Source organism: Phyllostomus hastatus, unplaced genomic scaffold (assembly GCF_019186645.2).
Source record: "Phyllostomus hastatus isolate PE091 unplaced genomic scaffold, TTU_PhHast_1.1 phas_contig_150, whole genome shotgun sequence".
Classification (NCBI taxonomy): domain Eukaryota; kingdom Metazoa; phylum Chordata; class Mammalia; order Chiroptera; family Phyllostomidae; genus Phyllostomus; species Phyllostomus hastatus.
Genome location: NW_025333611.1, coordinates 20,956,037 through 20,975,980, shown reverse-complemented (window position 1 = coordinate 20,975,980; position 19,944 = coordinate 20,956,037). Strand labels below are relative to the sequence as shown.

The 19,944-nt window shown below is 50.9% G+C and overlaps 1 protein-coding gene across 1 annotated transcript in view; it reads right to left on the bottom strand.

Moving 5' to 3' along the window:
- SH3TC2 (SH3 domain and tetratricopeptide repeats 2) overlaps positions 1 to 19,944 on the bottom strand; it is a 44,984-nt gene that overhangs the window by 7,907 nt on the left and 17,133 nt on the right. The window contains exons 5-13 of the mRNA XM_045830237.1: positions 18,990 to 19,133; positions 17,702 to 17,915; positions 16,869 to 16,942; positions 14,692 to 14,887; positions 9,613 to 9,746; positions 7,254 to 7,295; positions 5,432 to 7,129; positions 5,144 to 5,324; positions 815 to 965 (exon numbers count right to left, since the gene is read on the bottom strand). Coding sequence (XP_045686193.1) covers positions 815 to 965; positions 5,144 to 5,324; positions 5,432 to 7,129; positions 7,254 to 7,295; positions 9,613 to 9,746; positions 14,692 to 14,887; positions 16,869 to 16,942; positions 17,702 to 17,915; positions 18,990 to 19,133 — 2,834 coding nt within the window. The remainder of the gene's footprint in view (positions 1 to 814; positions 966 to 5,143; positions 5,325 to 5,431; positions 7,130 to 7,253; positions 7,296 to 9,612; positions 9,747 to 14,691; positions 14,888 to 16,868; positions 16,943 to 17,701; positions 17,916 to 18,989; positions 19,134 to 19,944) is intronic.

Below are 19,944 nucleotides of genomic sequence, written 5' to 3'. Positions count from 1 at the left end.
ATGGGCCTCATCTGTAAAATGGGAATTTCAGTAGAAACTCCTGCTGTGTTTGTCATGAGGATTAAACTACATCATACATGTGATGTGTTCACCAAAGTCTCCTGTGCATAATAAGCATTCAATTAGTGTTACCGTGCAGGCCCTGTGCAAGTGAGTTTGTGCAAGTTTAAGTAATGGAGTAAGGGGGAGGGAAAAGGAAAATAATATGCAATGGGAAAGAAGGAAAGATAATAAGCACATTTTTGATGGAGCAAATCTTATATACCATCATAATATCAGTATCTGCAGTTAATAGTGATGATAATGAAATAGCATTTGTTGAGCATTTACTAAGTCCCCAGCACTTAGTAACTGCTTACTATGCATATGCATTTACTGCACAAGTGATATACCTGAACCTTACTAGAGGTCTAGAGAGCTCCAGTAACATGTGCAAGGTTATACAGTTTGAGAACAACACTGTTAACACTCCACACACATCAATCTTGCCTCAAATTGCAGCCAAATCCTGAAGTTGAAGCATGTGTCAAGCTTTGGAAAGATGGACGTACTTGACGTGACAGGTGAGGAGTCTCCCAGCACGTTCTTGGGGAGCGTACCTGTGTGTGTGGACTCGGACACTGGCCCTTCGCCACCTGTCTGCAGCCCGCCAGACTTCCTTGCTTTCCATCTTGTGTCCAGGGAGCAGCCCAGCATTGACCTGCCCTCCAGAGAGAGAACAGCACCTCTCTCTAGCTCCTGATGGCCACTTTGCAGGGTACGGCTGCCTCCCCGAATGGCCCAGGTCGGCAGGTGAGCCCCACAGGAGGCCTACCTGCAAGTACAGCTCCACCAGCTCGTCTTCCTGCATGAGGTAGTGGAGTCGCCCAGCCCCGAGCCAGGCCTCGGCAGCCTTGTCTTCCTCCCCCAGGTCGATGAAGATACGCAGGCTCTCCTTGATGCAGGTGAGGGACCTCCTGAGGGACCTGAGGGGCAGACACGGACTCATAAGGTGTAAGGGCTCAGAGGGGCCTCCAAGTCCCTTACCACAGGAGGACACGGAGGCTCTGGGACGAGACAACATTGTTTCAGGTCACACGGGGAGGTCCAGGCGTGATCTGAACCCTGGCTCTGCCTCTGACAGCAGCGTGACCTTGAGAAAGCACGGAACTTTTCTGTGCCTCAGTTTCCACATCTGTAATATAAGGATATAATTGTCCCTGCCTCAGAGGATTGTTGTAGGATTAAATGTAACAATGAAACTGGAGTGCTTAGAACAGTGCCTACTACAGAGTAAGCACCTGGTAAATATTTACATGTTAGTAGTCATTATCATTTCTGACCCAGGGTCCATCCATCCATCCATCCTGCTGCACTAGAACATTTTTTTCATAAGCACCTAACACACAGTAGATGCCAAATGCCTACTGGTTGGATAAATGTGCAAATGAATGACCACAGCGATGACTTTCAATCAGCAAAAACATTTTGATGTTGTAAGAAGAAGGATCAAAGAAGAGTTAAAGTTTTAAAAGGCTGGTGCTCAACAGAGTACTCTTTAATCATCTGGAAAAAATGTCTTATGTAGGATAGTACTCCCCCATGACAGGGATTAAAGAAGAAACAAGGCAGAGGTGACGTAGTATTGTGCAGACTGAAAATTCTAGAACAGGAGGGAGCACTGGGCATCATCTAGGTAGTAGTTCTCAAGTCCAGGAGCAACTGGAATGACCTGGAAGTCTTTTAAACCTACACACACAGGCAAACTCACCTCAATGTGTTGGCATGCCATGCTACACTGGGACACTCAGGGAGGGAGTGTGGCCTGGGCACCAGCATTCTGTCTCAGCTCTCCAATAGTGAGTCCATTGTACAGCTTGGGTTGAGACTTGTGGACTTAGTCCAAGCCCCTGATTTTATAGAGGAAACAGGTCCAGAGATGGGAAGCGACTGTACAAGGTTGCACAGCACATTAGGGGTAGACTCAAGGCTAGAACCCCTTCTCCTGAGTCCCAACCCAGGACTTGTCCCATAACACCCACATTCCTCAAAGGCCGATTCACAGCCTGCCTGATTCATCATTACCTAGGAAGCTTCTTAAAAACACATCCTCCCAGAACCACCTCAGCCTGGCTCAGTCAGAGGCATCACGGTTGCCAGTCAGGCTTCCTCAGCTCTCCGTCGCTATAACTCTTTCTACCTCGGGCGGGTATCCTGAGATCACACATCGCTCGGCAAATGGTGCATCGCACTGAACGCCTTCCGTTCCTCTTGTGACGACCGCTTTCCCAGTGGGTGCTCACTGGGCAGATCTATGCTCCGCTGTGAATCCCGCCCCCATCCCCAAGCTCCATGTCCCCGCCTAGGGGACAAGCTGGACTCCTCTCTCCCTTTGTGCCCATATCCAGATGAACATCAAACTCTGCCTTTGAAACGCACGCGATGTCTTTCAAATGTGACCCCACCTTCCCCACGTTCCGTTGCTACCGCTATTCCTTCTACCCAAAATTCCATTCTTTGATTCTTCTTCACTCTCAAAATCCTACTTATCCTTCAAGGACAGCCTCAAATGCTACCAGCTTCACAAAGTCTTCCCTGACTCTCAGTTCCTTCCTGTCCCTCCAAACCTAGGCTTGCAGAAGCCTGCCATCACCCATGACTTGTCCTGCCTGTGCCTGCTGTGGCTTTGGGAGAATGAAAATGCCTTCAGGGAAGTTCAGTGGAAGAAATGTGTCCATTACATCAAAACCCACTCAATAAATTCCTCCTAAAAATCAGTGCCATGGAAAATGTTGCTCCAACAGATATATTTGCTTATGTTCCTTTATCCCACAGTGAGACTGTGCATGGCTTTCCCCTTTCACCTCAGCCACGAGAAAGCTCAGCACTAACTTACAGTAATCACCCGGGTGCATGGGAACACCTGTTTTTCTACATTTGCTAACTGGTTTCGTTCTCTTTTTTCCTTGAGTGCTCATAGAAGTGGACGATTTACACATGCTAAGTAAATATGACCTTACAACATGTTCTCCTTGATCAACTGGGCATTCCATAAAGGGAGAGTGGGCAAGCGTCCATGGAGGTTTCCTCTGTCACCTCCAGGACTTCATGATCTTCCTCTCTGGGTCACTCATGATGATGGTAAAGAAGTGGATGTTCATTTCCTCCCAATTGTACAAATAAGAATCTCGGATCTTAGATTTACAGAATGTTAGGATTAAAAATTCTAATCTGGATCAACTTCCAGAACAACAGAGTAAAGGCCTCCAAAAATCCACTCCCACATAAAACCAATGAGAACTCTGGCACAAATGGTCACAATCAATTTTTTCAGAACTTCCGAAGTTAACCAAAGGCTTGCAACAGTTTGAGGAGAGTGCATTCAAGAAAATAGCTGAATCCTGTTAAAAACAGTGAGTTTTGTTGCTTTTTCACTCGCTCTAGACTACAGGCATCTCCTCTCCGCAGCTCCGTGGCAGCCTTAAGAACCAAACGCTTCACAGCCACGGAAGCTGGGAAACCAGCAGCCAGCAGCCACTGGAAGGGCGCAGTGAGTTTGGAATTCCCCAGTGCTCTGTCCCCAGTGGATTGTCACTACCCGCCACGCCCAGAAGTTCCCTGAAAGCCCCCTCACAGGGCTTGTTTTATTTAACCAACTCAGAGCCCACTCAGCCAGAACAGCCTTCCCTGGGGTGTTTGTCCCTGACTGCTTTGTCTCTAAGGTCACTTCGAGCCTGACTCCTGGATCTGCTCCAGACTTATCCTAGCTGCTGGGCCGTCCAGATGGAAGCAAGGACAGAGCTGGGGCTGGGCCCCCTGTCCCCTCACATGCAGCAAGGATCAAAAACTCCCTTCCTGGGAGTGAGGCATAGATGGTGGGAGATTTGCAGGGTGCCTGATTCTCGGAAGAAAGGAAGAGGGTGAGGGAAAGGAGGACAGAGAGAGAGAGAGATCATTATCTGATTGTTCCTAATCCGATTGTCGGGGTGTCTAGGGTCACCAGATTACTATGTTGCCTAGAAAAGCAAAAATTATAATTTAATTAGCTTCTCCTCAACCGCCTCTCTCTGCTCACTAGTCATTATCTTTGCTCTATTTCAGAAGTCATTCACAATGATGAATTCAATGCTACAATGCTAATCTGTTGCAAAACGAAGTTGAACATCTTGGAAGCCATGGAGAATTTAATAGAGTGCATTAAAGGCTCATTAGCCCGAGGAGCAGCAGGCCACATGCCACTGGCAAACAAGATGGAGCAGACGAGGCCAGTGAGGACACAGGGGAGGGAAAAATCACAGGAGATGACAGGACGCTCTGAGAATAGTTTAAACACTGATGGTTAAAAGAAGCCTTGGGGTAAAACAGTTAGGTTTTGGTATATTTCTGCAAAAAATGAACCTTTTTAAAGAGATTACTGAGGAGTTGATCACAAAACAAAGGATGTTTCATTGTACTCAACATGAGCTAAAAGTCAATACTTCTTTCCTTGATCCCAAGACTTAGTGCATAGTTGCAGTTATAACCTAAATATTCTTAACTAAGAAGTGAAATAAACTTAGTTTTATAATTCCCAGTTTCATGTTAAAGGTAAGGGTCCAAACAAACTTTCTTTACCATGAAGTTTTACACCCCTGCTTTCAGTAAATTTATCTACTTTAGCTGTTCTTTCTCTGATACTGATTGTCTTCAGGTAAGGAAGACCTGAGGGTCCCACCATCCTGGCAATAGCCACCACCTTTCCGAATCATGCATCCTCAGCCATGGTCACATGATGGGTTGTTATGGAAACACACAACTAATGGTAACATAGGCAACATTTCTGAGCCCTTTCTATGCATCAGGCACTGTTCCAAGCGTTCCATGGGCATTAACTCATTTATTCTTCACACAAACGCTACAGGAGAAATGCCATCATTATTCTCCTTGGACTGAGGAGGAAACCAAGGCAAAGAGAAAGTGAGTAACTTGTCCACGGCCACACAGCTGGTAGGTGACGGGTGGCCCTGGGCTGGCACTGTGTGGTCACTGCGAAGCCCACGCTCACCTCCTTGACACCACATACGCATGGCATGGGCACCTGGGCCTGACTTCCTGAGGGGAAGAACAATGCTTCTGCTTAAGAAAGGAAAGATCCTTCCGGGGCCGTCCCTAGGCCCGGACTCACCTGGCCGTGCTCAGGTTCCGATAGAGCTGCCCGAGGGACTGCAGCAGCTGCCCCTCCATCTCCCGGTCCCTGAGTCGCTGCGCCAGCGTCAGCCAGTGCTCGTGGTAGGTGATGCATGCCTCGGGGTCTGGGGACACAGAGCTGTAGAAATGGCAGAGGGATTTGGTGACCTGAAGCTGACCTGAACATAAAGCAGGGACACGAATGAGACGACCTGAGCAAGGCCGAGGGCAAAGCCGTGCGCCCACAGATTTCTCCAAGCTCCCCAGCAACAGGGGGCATACTCACTCTTCAGGTGCCGGTGCCTCAAGCCAAACAGCAGTGCCGTTTCATAACAAAGGCGGCCGCCGGCCAGCTGGCGCCCGTGCACCAGGACCTGGGCCAGCCAGAGAAACACCTGCACTAGTTCCATGTCTGTCTCCACGCTGGCCTGGAGTGAGCCATAGAGTCGGATGGCCTGGAGGAGGTAGTGTCTGGCTGGCTGCGGAGCCCAGGACCTAAGGGACAGGTGGCCGAGATTGGCCAAAGCCACTGCCTGGTTGCGCACATCGCCCATCTCCCGAGCCCCATTCAAGGCCCAGAGATAGTTCTTGGCCGCCCTGTTCACCAGGCCTTCACCTTGAAGTACAAGGCCCAGAAGGTTATGAACTACGCCCATTTGAGTAACACTCTCTGTCTCCTTCAGGGAGTGTAAGAGTGGGCAGAGGATGTCCAAGGCCTTCTTCGCCCGGCCGGCCAGAAGACAGGCCCATGCCAGGCAGAGGGAAGACTCGAAGGCTTCCTGCTCACCCAGCAGCTGCCCCAGCATCAGGGCTTGGCTCAGGTAGTAGATGGCCCCGTCAGGAGACCTGTGCTGGAGGTGCGCTTTGGACATGATGAGACACAGGGTCCTCTGGGTGCCCCAGTCAGCCTGCTCCTCGCAGGCGGCCAGTGCCTGCCGGAGGGCCGGACAGGCCAGGGTGGAAACTTCAGTCCGGCTCTCGGAGGGAACAACAAGGAGCTTGCTGGCATTCCGGAGGGCCAGGTGGACCTGCCAAATAGGGAGGGGCATCCCTTGGGCACTCTGGAGACCGCGCTGCCGGACAGAGGCCACTGCAAGGTGTGGAAGATATTTCTTATCATAGAGGAAACTCAGGACAGCAGCCACAGTGTCCGAGGCAGGAGGGTGTCCAGAGAGAAGCTGCAGCCGTTCAGCGAAGGGCAGGACCTCCTCGTGCCGGCCGAGGCTGAGGAGCAACCGGATGGCCAGGAAGCAGGCCCTGGCCTCCAGGGGGCAGCTCTCCGACGCGATGCCCCGGCGCAGCACGTAGGCCACCACGTCCAGCTCGTTCTTGGCGCTGGACTCGCGGTCAGGCAGGCAGGCCAGCAAGGCACCCGCCTTTTCCAGCAGGGCTGAGCCCTTATGCCTCAGCCTCTGCCTCAGGTAGATGGCCGCCAGGTTGATGTACAGAGCAGCCACCAAGGGCAGGTCCTCAAATGCCCCGTCGAGAATGTGGATGGCCTCCTCAAAGTACACCCTGGCCTGAGACAGCTTGACCTTCCTGACACTCAGCCGGCCCAGGAGGAAGCAGAGCCGGGCGTGGGCCCAGGTCCTGTGGCTCCGCTTGGCCCACTTCCTGGAGGCCTCCAGGTAGACCACCAGCTCGTCCTCCTCAGAGTAGCCGTAAAAGGAAGACGTGAGGAAAGAGAAGGAGGAGTCATAGAGGCTTTTAAAGTGGTCAGCGTAACCTTCGTGATCCAGGAAGGCCAATATGGGGGCGAAGCTCTCAGCCTCCTCCTCCTCCTGACCGGCGTGCAGGTCCATGAGCAGCTCCGGGTCGTCCAGGTCGTCTGGTTCCGGCAGGTGGTAACTGTCGGAGGCGGCTGACAGGAGCTCCTCTTCCAGGCTGGAGTCCTCGGAGCCGCTGGACCGTCCGGAGCCCGTGGCCCGATGCTCCTCCCAGGCTGCACCCGGCCGGGCCTCCCTGAAGCCTTCGGGCTGGGGCGCTGTAAGGGACAGGCAGAGTTGAGCGACCCTAAGCACCTGCCACTGCAGTGGCGGGCTCTTGGCAAGGGAACAGGATGCTGTCCTGGGGAACCGGAGGTCAGGTTCAGCAGGATCTCTACTCACCGCTCAGATCGTTTGGCAGGTTCTGGATGGATTCAAAGCCACCTGGATGGAGATGAAGGACAGACCCGTGTTAAGTCACCTTGGGCCACCATGGCTATGCCTGTCAGGGTGTTCCAGACCAGTGGTCTCTTAGGAGACTTTGTGTTTATGTTTCAGACCATCAGCTGTCTTTAAGGAACTGGGGAGAATCGTCCCCTTTATTGTCTGGTTAGAGTTGCTGGAACCTGAAGATTATCTTATTTGACCCACTTGCTTTGCAGCTGGGAACTGAGGTAGAAATGAGACCCAGAGTCAGAAAAGAGAAGCTGAAGGCATGAGCTCTATGCCAAGAGGTATGGGGAGGGGACACGATGCACTTTGAAGCTCCAAACCTCTCGGCCACTTTACGACCAAGCCGTGAACAGAACCCCAAGCACTGTGTGCTGTGCAGCATGCAGCAGGGCCTCCCAGCCCGCACGTCCCAGATCCCTCCTCTTTGCCCATCACCCATCACTTGACAGGCCCCGAGTTAGTGCACACTACGTGCACCGGGTGACCAAACACGAGCAACAGAGGGAAGAAGTCAAAGATGTATGAGAGTCTCCGTTGTGTCCTCAGAAGTAGCACAGTGGGATGAGACAGGGGAAAGGGCAGTCTTGAGCCTCGTGTTAGCTGTTTTGAGTTGGCAGTGCTTGCAGGAACTCCAGACAGAGAATGAAATCCAACTGGCAGGAGGCAGGCTGGCAGTGGGGGCCTCGGGAGGAGGCCAAGACGGCACAGACACCAAGAGCACAGAGTCTCGAGCCACAGAATGGCATCCTCCCCAGAGAAGGAATGGCAGAGGGGCACTTCTGCCCTGGGGGACAGGCCCTGGGGGAGCTGGGACTCACCAAGAGGCCGCTCCCTCTACCAGGAGCCTTGGCGCCAGGGGCGGCCAGCTCAGCCACAGGCACAGCTCTGTGGGCAGCCGAACTGCTCGCCTGGTCTTTAGAAAAGAAGCACTGGGCTGGCTGGAACCTGCCCCTGTGTCTCTCTGAAGCACGGGGTCAATAGTTGACAGACACCTTGGATCTAAGTCTGTGGCCAGCCCTGCCCCATGACACAGACCCAGTAGTGCTGGGTTTCAGGGCTCCACTCCTCCCAACTGGACAGCACCTGCAGCTTCAGATCCCCGTCTCTGTGATCCACCAGGGCTGGTGCGGATGTCCGCCCCAGGGGCTCCCCACAAATGCTCCTTGTGCTAGAGAAGGATGCCAGCCCCCACCTCTGCCCCCCAGGTTCTGACCAGGGGTCCCTCCTGCAGAATCTCTGGCTGCACCCATGGAACAGGCCCCAACAAACCTCACCACATGAAAAGTGGACACAACAGCACCACCACTGAAGAGACAGGAGAAACAGGGACCCTTCCTCAAACTGCCGTCACAGGGAGAAGGTGCTTCCCGACACAGGGCGATGGGCCCTCCCCAAAGTAAGAAAAGGGAGCATGGTTCATCCACGCAGTCAGTCACCCTGAAGCTGCTACGAACCGTGCCAGGCGCTGAGACCCCTCGCCCACCCAGGTCTCACGTGCCCAGCCGTCCACTGCCATTTGGGTCGGGGTCAGCGTGAGAAAGCAGGGACTGTGCTGACTAGAAAATGGGGGTGGGCTGTTCTTATCCAGGCTCAGGCACTAACTCACTTGGGCCTCAGTTTCCCGATCTGTGCAACGGGAGGAGAGGTCATCTCTTAGGGTCTTTCCAGCTGTTAACATTCTGTGCCCCCACCTTCATCACTGGGAACCTGCACTACTTCCATCCTAGAAGGAGGGACCACAGCCACAGCTCAGGAAGCTTTTCTCCTCCAGGGTCACAGAGGGAGGCTTGACAGGGCTGGCCTCCCAAGTGGCAGTTGAGTCGACTTCAACACATCTCTCAGTTTCTAGGCAACGAGCCCCGCCCAACCCAGAACTGGCTGAAATCTCAAGTACCAGTGCTGCTGATCCAATATGGTCAACCCAGGTCATCACTGAAGAGTGGCCACAGCCCCAAGTTCATGAGTGGGATTAGAATTTAAGGATATTCTATTCCTGCCCTGGCTGGTGTGGCTCAGTGGGTTGAGCACTGGCCTGTGAACTGAAAGGTCATCGCTTCCAGTCCCAGTCAGGGCACAGGCCTGGGCTGCGGGTCAGGTCTCAGGCTGGGGGTGTGCGAGAGGCAACCGGCCAATGTTTCTCACACACATCGGTGCTTCTCTTCCTCTCTTTCTCTCTCCTTTCCCCTCTCTTTAAAGGATAAATAATAAACAAAATCTTTTTTTTAAAAAGGTATTCTATTCTTGGTTAGACACTCTCTTAATCTTGAGGAGCCTGGGCTCCCCAAGGGGCTTGAGGACGAGCACTCACTAAGCCGGTAGACAGACGTGATGTCGGTGTGAGCAAGCGTGCGGAGGAAGCCGGCATGCTCAGCCGTCCCGTCACTCCCCAAGACCCACAGAGAGCACCTTTCCTCCTCGCTGAAAAAGGCGGAGTTCTTGCTCCTGCATTGAGACAAAAGATGGGGACGCAGGTCAGTTAAAGGTTCCAGACACAACCCCCTCTCCCTCTGCCCGAGGGGGTAGGAAAGGACCTAGAGAAGCCACCGGCCCCTACGCCTGGAGCTGAAATCAGACTCCGTCTCTCCCGTGTGTGATGTGTTTGCTCATACGCCATCGAGGAGGAGCACTGCTGGCACCGCTGCAACAGGGAGCTGAGCTGTGTGCTACTGAGCTACTGAGCGGGACGAGGTGATGATGAACACACCCCCTGTTCAAACTCCTTCTCTCGAGCAAAACATGGCCCCTTCTCTCAACTTCTACATATTCTCTGAGACCTCGTGGTGCCCGTTTTTAATGGGAGAAACAGGAACTGGCTGCCCTAAACATAAAGGTTGGAAAGGGACAATTAACAGAAGTTTCTTCGTTGGGTTGTTGCAAGAAAACGGTGGGGACAGGTGACACAATGAGGAAAGTGAGTCTGCGGTCATAGGGGGCCTTTCACAACTGCCTGACACCAGATTCCATAACACGAACAACAGTGTCGTTTCGTCAAGAGAGAAATAAATGCTAAGGATAAGCAGTGGGTGGGGAGAGGACCAGGGCACTGGAAGAAATGATTACAAAAAGTAAGGACCTTCATATTCACCCTGTTTTATAAACTGTGCAAACTACCTTGCTTACTAGAGATTTGCCTTAGACTCAAAGAATTTGAAAACTAGAGGGGCCTTAGAAAGTGTTCAATCCAGTATCCATCTAAACAATTTTTAAGATCTAGTTTGCTTATAAAATGGTTTTTGAACAAAAAAAATATCTTAGAATCCCGAGTTAATAATAGCTAGTACTTTTGGGGGGATTTTTATCAATTAGACAGTCTAATATAGACAGTCTATATCATTTCATATACACAATTGCCTTATGAGGCACCTACCCTCTGTCCCCAGAGCTCAGATAAAGGCTGTTTGAAAGGCAATGATGAAAATAGGAGCAGCTAATATAAACTGCTCAAGGTCACACCGCTGATTGTTGGCAGGATTGGCACTAAAGCTGCGTCCTGACATCTGGCCCGGGGCTCCTTCCACAGCCCGTGCTGAACCCCACCACCCTGGCCTGACCCCCCAAACTCTCCACAAGAGCGTCCATCCTCCAAAGAGCGTGTAATTGATTGAAACCTACAACTAAGCTCACTTGAGATAAAAAGAATGGCGCAATTCCACATTTCTGTACAACTCTTAAATTTTACAAAGCATTCCTGAATTTACTATTTCATTTACTCTTTGTAACAACTTCATGATGTAGATACTTTTATCCACATTTGGAAAAATGCTACGTACCTGCAAAGCAATGGCTATGAGACTAGCAGCAGACTTCTCATCAGTAAAAATAGATGCCGCAAGAAAAGGAATTGTAAAGAAGACAGAGGTAAACAATATAAAGAATAAAAGAGGGGATGCAAGAAAGATATTTCTAAAAATGTTTCATACTATGAAATAGTAGCTTTTCATCTATATTCTTTTTTCTGCTTTTGAGTGCATTAATTTTTCAATCTTGCTTATTTTTAAATCTAGGCATTTAAGTATATAAATGCCCTTTAAGTAACACTATGAAAAAGAACTATATCTACTACAATGGGAATAAATTCTAAATATATGAAGTCAATTGAGAAAAAGGCCAGCTGAAGAAAAAAATGATATAAAATTTTAAATACACAGACCCATATAGTATTTTTTGTTTGTGAACAAATACTTATTTTTAAAATGTATCAGAATAATGATTGGAAACATACATAATACCTTCAAATTACATTTGCCTCTGGGGCGGGAATCAGGATAGAGGGGGGAGAGGTGTCTTCAGTTCCATCTAAAGACGTTTACTCCTTTAACACACACACACACACACACACACACACACACACACACACACACAGACTGATTATCTTTAAAAGGAAGAGTGTGGGGTTCTGTCATTCTCAAAGGCCCCGAGGATCCTTGAAGTCACCCTGGTTGAATGCAAGGACAGAACGCCTGCCGCCTGGCCCGTCAGCTGCTGTGGCCATGACACTAGGGCATGACAGCGACCCTGTGCTCCAGAAAAGGGGAGCCCACACGTCTGCTCCCGTGGACACGCAGGACCCCTTTCCCGTGTGCCAGAGACATGGAACAAACGAGTCAGAAAGCAGCTTCTGAAAACTTTCACTTTCATTGTACTGCCAATTTAGTTCTTAATTAATTAGCTAACTAACACATACATACATACATACATACATACATACACTTTAAGGAGTAGTATCCCAGACGGTGAGGGAGTGTGTGGGAAAAGGATGGAGACTAGCAAATGTGGGACCACCTGCAGAAACCCGTGACCAAACACAGACTAAGCGTGACACCCAGTGGCCAACCACCAGCACAGCACACAGGAACACTCCCCAGGACTTCCACACCCTGGTGGCCGCTTGCATCCAGGACGTCTGTGGCGTTTTCCCAACTGCTGTGTCCCAGGGTGTCTGTCATCTAGAAAGTGCTTTGTGAGGACGCACTGAGCCCGTTGCTCTCTCCTCTCCTTCTCCCATCCTGCCCTGTGTCCTGGCTCACTTTCACCTTCCCTGCCAAGTGTGCAATCTCTCAGGTCCCGCAGCTGACCAGCTGCAGGACAAGAGACGGTACTGTGGAAATAGGGAGGCCTCAGGCCGCCACTGCAGTACAGGGGCTGCTGTTCTTCAGGGTGACAGTGTGCCCCCTGCAACTAAGCAGCTGAAATGGGATAAAGCTAGTGGTACTGTGTTATTGTCATTTGGGGCAAGGTATGAGGTGGAGTCCAAACACAGTTTATGAAACCTGACATCTGCCCGTGACACCCTGTTATAACTCTCTCAGAGGTTACCAGTGGTAACAGCAATAGTAAGAGCTTACACATGTTTATCACATGCACACACGCACACACACTGTATCAGGTGCCAATCCTAAGTGCTTTGCTTGTATTTGCTCATTTCAGCCCATGACAGTCCTGTGGGGATGTATAAATATGGCGAGCACTTTACAGATGACGACGCTGAGGCGCAGAGAGACAAATGAACACACCCACGGCTGCAGCTGGGAAGCTGAGGGGACGGGCACAGGCCGTGCCCCATGGCCATCGGTGCCCTTCTGGAAGTGGGCTCTGAAACTCCTAATCACTAAGCTACGCTGTCACCCATGACCAGTGACCTCCTGGTGACCAGTCCCAAAGGCCTTCAACAGTGTCAGGCGCCCCCCACTCCCCTGTGGCTGGTCCTGCCCTCTCGGCGGGCTCCTCGGTCTCCTTGGCTGCGTTCCTCTGCCCCGTAGAGGGTTCTTCCCCACCATGGCCCTGTCCTCTGTATTCTCTCTCCCCATCTCCAGGATTCATTATGGCACTCACTGGATTTAATGCCAGGATTCTGGGGCTCCAGGCCCAAGGGGCTGAGTCCAGCTCTCTCACTCCTGGGTCCTCACTTCCCCTTGTGGTCTCCCCCTGGCCACATACCGCCCCCCAGAGAGCTTTCATACCCATCACTGCCCAGGCCCGCCCAGACCAATGAGATGGAACTTCCAAGGTTGAACACAGTCTGTCCTGAGCAGTGCCCTCTCCTCCCCAAGTGCCACTGGCCTGGGCCTTCTCACTAGTCTCCTGCTACAGGTCCTCCCTTGCCCATGCATGCCTCTCCCAAAGCCAAGGTCAGCTTCCCAGAGGGAAGTTCCTGCCGTGTCCAGTCCTTGCTCAGACACATTCAGTGGCTCCCCTTTTGCCGAGTGAAGGGCAGGCCTCAGCACGGGCACTCTTGGTCCTGTACATCGTGGCCCGTTAAACCTGTACTAGACCAGGGCCCTCCCAGTAACCTGCCTCCCAGAAAATGTGAGTTGTTCCTTAACATCCCCTCGCTTCCCCACCTGTCACCTCCTCTCCCCGTGTGCCTCTGCTGAAACGGCTCACATCATGCAGAACTGAACTCAAATGTCGCCTTGTGTGCAGAGGTTCTCTTGATACACTTTTCTTCCTTATAAACTCCCAGTGCACCCCATGACCCTCCAGGAGCTCAGGGGGTGATCTTTCTTATTTAGAGTTCCTTGGGCTCCCCATTTCTGTGCAGGGAAAATGAGCTTCTGTCTCCTCTCCTTACAAAAGGCAGGGCTTCGAGAGGGCTCTGCCCTTGGTCTACTCTCCTCGCTGGCTCTTTCCCAGAAGAGAAGGGTGTCCAGTCCCAGTGTTCAGAGCCTGAGACATCATCCGTGGGCCACATTTTTCTGGTGTGGAGGTGTCGAGTGTCTCAGTATTAGCAGCCAGATCTGCGTTCCCTCTCATCCTTCCTGGGCCCAGGCTCCCTGACGTTTTCCAACCCCACGCAGGAAGCCCAGCCCAGAGACAGCGGGGCAGTACCCGTGCACTCTGTCCCTCTGTGACACGGTGACGGAGCAGGCTGGCCACCTGCGTCTCAGAAGCAGCCCTCTGGACTCCGGGCAGAGAAGATGCCCTCTACCATCCTGGCCAGCACCACCATCACACATTAAGCTTTCGGTGGACAGACCTGCATGGGAGGGACTCTTGATGGCTAAGCTGGAATCTATAGGCCGCTGCGTGTGCCCCTCTCTTGATGGGGCCTCTTCATCAGACAGGATGAGTGTCAGGGTACGAGGCCCCTCCTCACCTCCCAGGTGCCCAGCAGCAGCATTTGTCCAGGGGTTGCACTCCTCTCCTTTTGCAGAGGAAAGCCCCTGTGGCCATCTGTCCAAAGGACCTAAACTGACCTTTTCCTCAATCACTCAGCCTGTCCTTTCTATCACTGCTGTGTAGGCCTTGCTGGCCAGAATGTGCTCCTCTGGCCCTGTGTTCCCAGGGAACCTGAAGTTCATTTGCAAGCCCACTCAGAACAGGTGGGACTCCTGAGGAAGGTGGCCCAGGCCCAGGACACATCCCAGGGTCTCTCTGCCATACTCACATTGGGGAGTAAGAATCAGGATCTATGTTCCCGGTGGGGACAAAGCCCACTTCTCCGGAACACGCCGACCTCCCGATGAACCACTGAAGCCCAGGGATGACGAAGCCGATGATCTCGATGCTGTCTCCCTGGCGGAAGTTCAGTTCATCCCGCTCTTCTCTCTCATGGCCCTTCCAGGCCTTGCATTTCCCTCTGCCTGCGGAGAGAGCACATGGGTGCCCTGAGCCAGGCAGAAACAGTGGAGCTTCCTTCCCACTAGCTTTCACAGTGGGGAGGGGTCCCTCCCTTTCCAATGTCAAGGGCCAGTAAATTCTGTACACACACACACCCCGCAGAGGAGAAATTCACAGAATGACATAAATTGGCTTTTTCATTCTGCCAAACTAGGACATTCAATAAAAGGAACTACTAACCACTTCCATCATCATTTCATGAATACATGTAGGAAAGATAATCTCAGAATACTGAATCTACCTTAAAACTGGATACAGCTAGTGTGCGTGGAAAACTGGCAAGCCCCCTGTGTCGTCCCACTGAGGCTGATCTGCCATTATGGTGTGAGCACTCCATCGTGGTTGACGCAAACCCACAGAGCAGGGCGAGATCCATTGTGGGATCTCTTCATTCCCTCCCAGCGCCTTCGGCCACTGTGCCCCTCAGTCTCCCCTGCTATAAAATGGGAATAACAAGAATACCTGTCTCTTATGAATTTAGGAAGAGTCACGTGACTGCTCCCTAGCCAACACTCACTAAGTGTTAGCCTCATAGTACCGATGAACAGAAAACTGCTGAGACCCAGAGGGACCTTGAAGTCTCCACTCTGTGGTCATTGCCCCGCTTGACCAATTGCCTAGCTAGGATCTAGCCATGCTATATTTATGAGCATTGCGCTCCAGTTTACAAAGCACACATATGCCTGCTTTCTCGGATTTCCCGAGGACCCCACAGGGTTGGTGGAGCCAACTGCCAGCATCCTCGTTTCATAGAGTAGAAAGCAGGAGGCACAGAGAGGGCACGTGACTTGTCCAAGGAGCTATGTGCGACAAAGCCGGATCTCTCCACTGCCGGGGACCCTGCTTTCTCCTGACTCTCCTCTGATTCAGTTAACGATTTTCTATGTGCCTTGGTTTCCATATTTGCTTTAGCTCCTCGGCTAAAGCTACTGGCTTTTTTCCTGACGTTTTTGGTCAAATTTCCATGGACCATGTTTTTAAGACCAGAAATTCCCACCCCTTTGTGGGCTGAGAGGACACACAGTGTGGTGAACACTTGCGGTGTGGGGAAGCTGCACTAAGTGATCTACGGCGGTCGTTTGGTTCAGTTCTCGGGACAGCATCTGAAGTCGGCTTTACGGTACCGCTGACAATGAGGAACTGCAGTGTGGCGAGGGCACGCGAGCTGGCCGAGATCATGCCGGTTTTCAGTTGCAGAGTCAGAATCTGAGCCAGAGCAGACGTCACAGCCCGTGTTCCTAACTACAAGGCGCTACTGCCTCTCAGAGAGCTAAAGATCTTGTTTATGGTGAATTGTCAATTAGATTTCATTTCTGGGTTCCATAGTTGCTGCTATTTCTTTTTTTCTTAAGTATTATTTGGGCTTAGAACTTATAAAATTTTACCTTGTATTGAGAGCAAAGGACTCTAAGGATGAAGATAAAAGGAATGTATATTCTAGACACCTATGGAGTTTGTTACCCACTAGATACATCTACATTATAATTATATGTATGTGTATGTGTGTGTATTTCATTCACTTATTCAAAATTTATTTTCTAGGTACCCTCTATGTGCCAGGCATTCTTACTCTTCCCAAGTTCAAGATTAATTTCACAAAACTCTAAGGGAAATTAAAAATGTTTGGGCCAGGCAGCCTGCTCTCCCCCATGCGTCTTTAAATCCCTGCGGCCCCTCCATTCCCTAGCATCCGGCTTCCAGGCCCTCGTGCGTGTGCGCGCTGCCTGCTCCTGCAGCACTTCCCCCACGGTCCTGGGTTGGGGCCTCTCATTTCACAGGCAAGGAAACCCACATGCACAGATAGTGACTGGCTTCCCCACAGCCAGTCCGTAGCTGGGGTGGATAGGAATTCACATGCACCAACTCCAAATGTGCGGACAGACTTTGGAGGCGGGACAATGTTGTCTCCCTAACGACACCACACTATCCCCAACTCAGCCATACCAATCTGATCGGAGCCCATCCAGTCCCTCTTTCTGGAGAGGCCACAGCTTCCCGGATAATTCTTCAGGAACCATCTGTCAATGGAAACACAGGGTTTGCAAACTTGGGTCTCAAAAAATCACAGCAGTGAGCAGAAGAGTCCATTAAAATAACAATGGTGGTGATGAGGGTAAGTGCTGTTGCTGACTTAACATAATGCCAGCAGGAGCTTACTGAGAATTTACTTGGGCTCCAGCACTGTGAAAGGAGAGGAGGCCAGCGTCCTGTTGGCTGCCTCTGCAATTAGTCTGTTGGTTAAATCACCAACAAAGGATCCCTTTCCATTCTGTCAGATTCTCTGCCACAGCCGCACACAGCCCACAGCTGGGGAATGTTTATTGTCACAATGTATGTTTGAGTTTAAATATCTTCCAGCAAGGATTCTCACGTTCTAGTGTGGGAAACATCTCCTTATGTTCAAGGGGAGCTTATGTAAAATGCAGGTTCCTGGATCCAACCCCAGAAGAGTCTGAGGGCCGGGGTCTAGATCTGTAGTACCATCCATGGGGGGCTATGATACCCACGGTCCCTGGTCCCTACACTGAGACACACGACACTGGAGACCAGGCAGTAGACTACCTCTTAGGTACACCGCCCACCTGAAATTTAGCGTCGTCTCCAATTTCACCAAATTGTGCAAATCTTGGTTGTTAAACAAAAAAATGATGAAAGAGAAAAAGCCACCCTGACTGTGCTCCCTCCCTGGCACCAAGCATGCCCCGATGTGTGAGCACGCCCGCTCTGTTCAGCCCAGACCTAGTAACCCCTCTCCCGGGACGCCGGTGGCTACTCACTGGTGGAAAGGGAGCGGCAGAGGTTCCAGGGCTGACACAGGCACCAGGCCCCGCTGACCTGTCACCAAGGACACACCTTCCCACTCGGACTCGCCTTCGACTTCGCCTTCGGCTATTTTCACTGAGATTAACTCGTCCTTGCGGAGCGTCAGACACTCCCCTTCCTTCTCAGCTGGCTGAGCCACAGCGCATGTGGCTCTGCAGAAGAAGTGGCCTGCAGATAACGAGAAAAGCCCTCCCAAGGAGCAGCAGGAGGTGGAAGGGATTATCACACAGTGCAACCTTCCTCTCCATGGCCCAGACTCTGTTCTTCCTGGGAGAAAAGTACACAGTTGGTGAAGGCTGGGGGTCAGGGAGGTATGGCAGGCGGTCCTTGAGAACCTGGAAAACCGGTACCAGGAAAAAAGCCAGTAAGAGGGAATTCGCTAAAAATAGACACCAAAACTTCTGAGTAATTCGTGAGTCTTAGGTTTAAGTGGAACTTCTCCTTGAAAAAGAATGAAACAAAATGTATGAAAATATATTTTAACAGAACTTCAATTATAATTGCAACCTCATGCTTAATCTTAGGACCAACAAAGAATGAGTTGCATTAATTTGAATGAATATAATTTCTCCAAGTAAATTTTATAGTAACATATTATGGAATTCTTTCCTTCTTATATTGTTTGTGTAATGCAGGCACAAAGGGAATCATTTTGCAGAAGATCGATGCAAATCTTGCTCTCTAAGTGTCTACGGCGTCATCATTTGTCGCTGGTCAGGTCCTTCCTGGTGAGCAGACTGGGGGCGGGGGCGGGGGGGGGGCGGGGGGCGGGGTTCATGTGGTTCTCTAACATCCCTTTCCTCGATCTCATGAAGTCTTTTAGGTTTTGCAAGATTGGCAATTTTATTTTGCAATCAAATTATATAATATGTTTAGAAAACTGATTCTCAATCTTGGGTACACGTTGGAATTACCTGAGCAACTCTCACTGTACACCAAAGCCTGGTCCCCCACCTCTGGGGATCTAACTCGCCTGGGTGAGCCCTGGCGAAAGCGTCTTCTGAAAACTCCCCAGCTGGTTTAAACCTCAGACGACCAGTGAGACTGGCCAGCAGAGCTGTCCCTGGGATGTCAGTGTGAAACTGAGAGAGAGATTTGGAGTAGTATTATAACAGGTGGGTTCATTTGTGAATATTATCACATCTGAATGGTTTTTGCCTCTTTTGTAACCTGATTATTGCAGTGACTCTGATAATAGATATCCAGATAAGACCTTCATTCCCACCCCTACTCCATGCTCACCTTCCTGTGCCAGGAGCGCCAGGTATATTGTTTGCAGGTGTTTCTCGTCTACTGACACTTGGACCTCCGTATCCTCCACCAGCCTGCAGTTGAGCCAGTACTTGTGGTCAAAGAGAAGGTGCTCCAGACAGGCAGAGACGTAGCCTGAGAAGTCAAGCCAACAAGGTTCCTGAGCAGCCAGAGGAGGGTGAGCAAGCTCCTGCCTGAAGTCCCCTCCCCGGCTTCGACCCCCAAGTCACCCCCATTTAACTGGAATTAGAAAAGCATGAGAGGGGTAGCTTAGAAATCTCCAGAATGAATGGATTCCTGTCAGTATCTGTGGGGAAATGCAAGTCATTTTAAATGCTCTCTACCTTTCCAGCATATTTATGGGTCTCCACGAATGCAGAATGAGATAAGCAAACCCCACTACCTTTTTCTAATACATCCGTGGAGGAATCCCCACGATGACAATGTTGGTTCGTTCCTGGCTCCCCGTTAACGCCACATGAGGCTCAGATTCCCGTATCCCGGGTGATGCAGCGGCCGGGGCGGGATCTCCATGGCCCACGCAGGAGTCGGGATTTACTCCCACGTCCCCGCTCTGACCTTCCACCTCACCCATGCCCAGCAAGCTCTCCTTTGCTAAAATCAGGCTAGGAACTATGCACACTGAAGAATTCCAACTATTATGGACCGTACTTTAAATGCACCAGTAAATGTGAAGTATTTGTATTGAAATTTTGCTTCTTTTGAGACTTCCTTTTTTCTTAAGTGGCAAAGCATGTCTCTTTCCATCCTGACTCTGTGTTGTACTGACTCAGGTCTCGTGTATCTTTTTTTTTAATTGTCTTTTTTTATTATTTTATTTTTAGAGAGAGAAGGGAGGGAGAAAAAGAGAGAGAAACATCAATGTGTGGTTGCTGGGGGTCATGGCCTGCAACTCAGGCATGTACCCTGACTGGGAATCGAACCT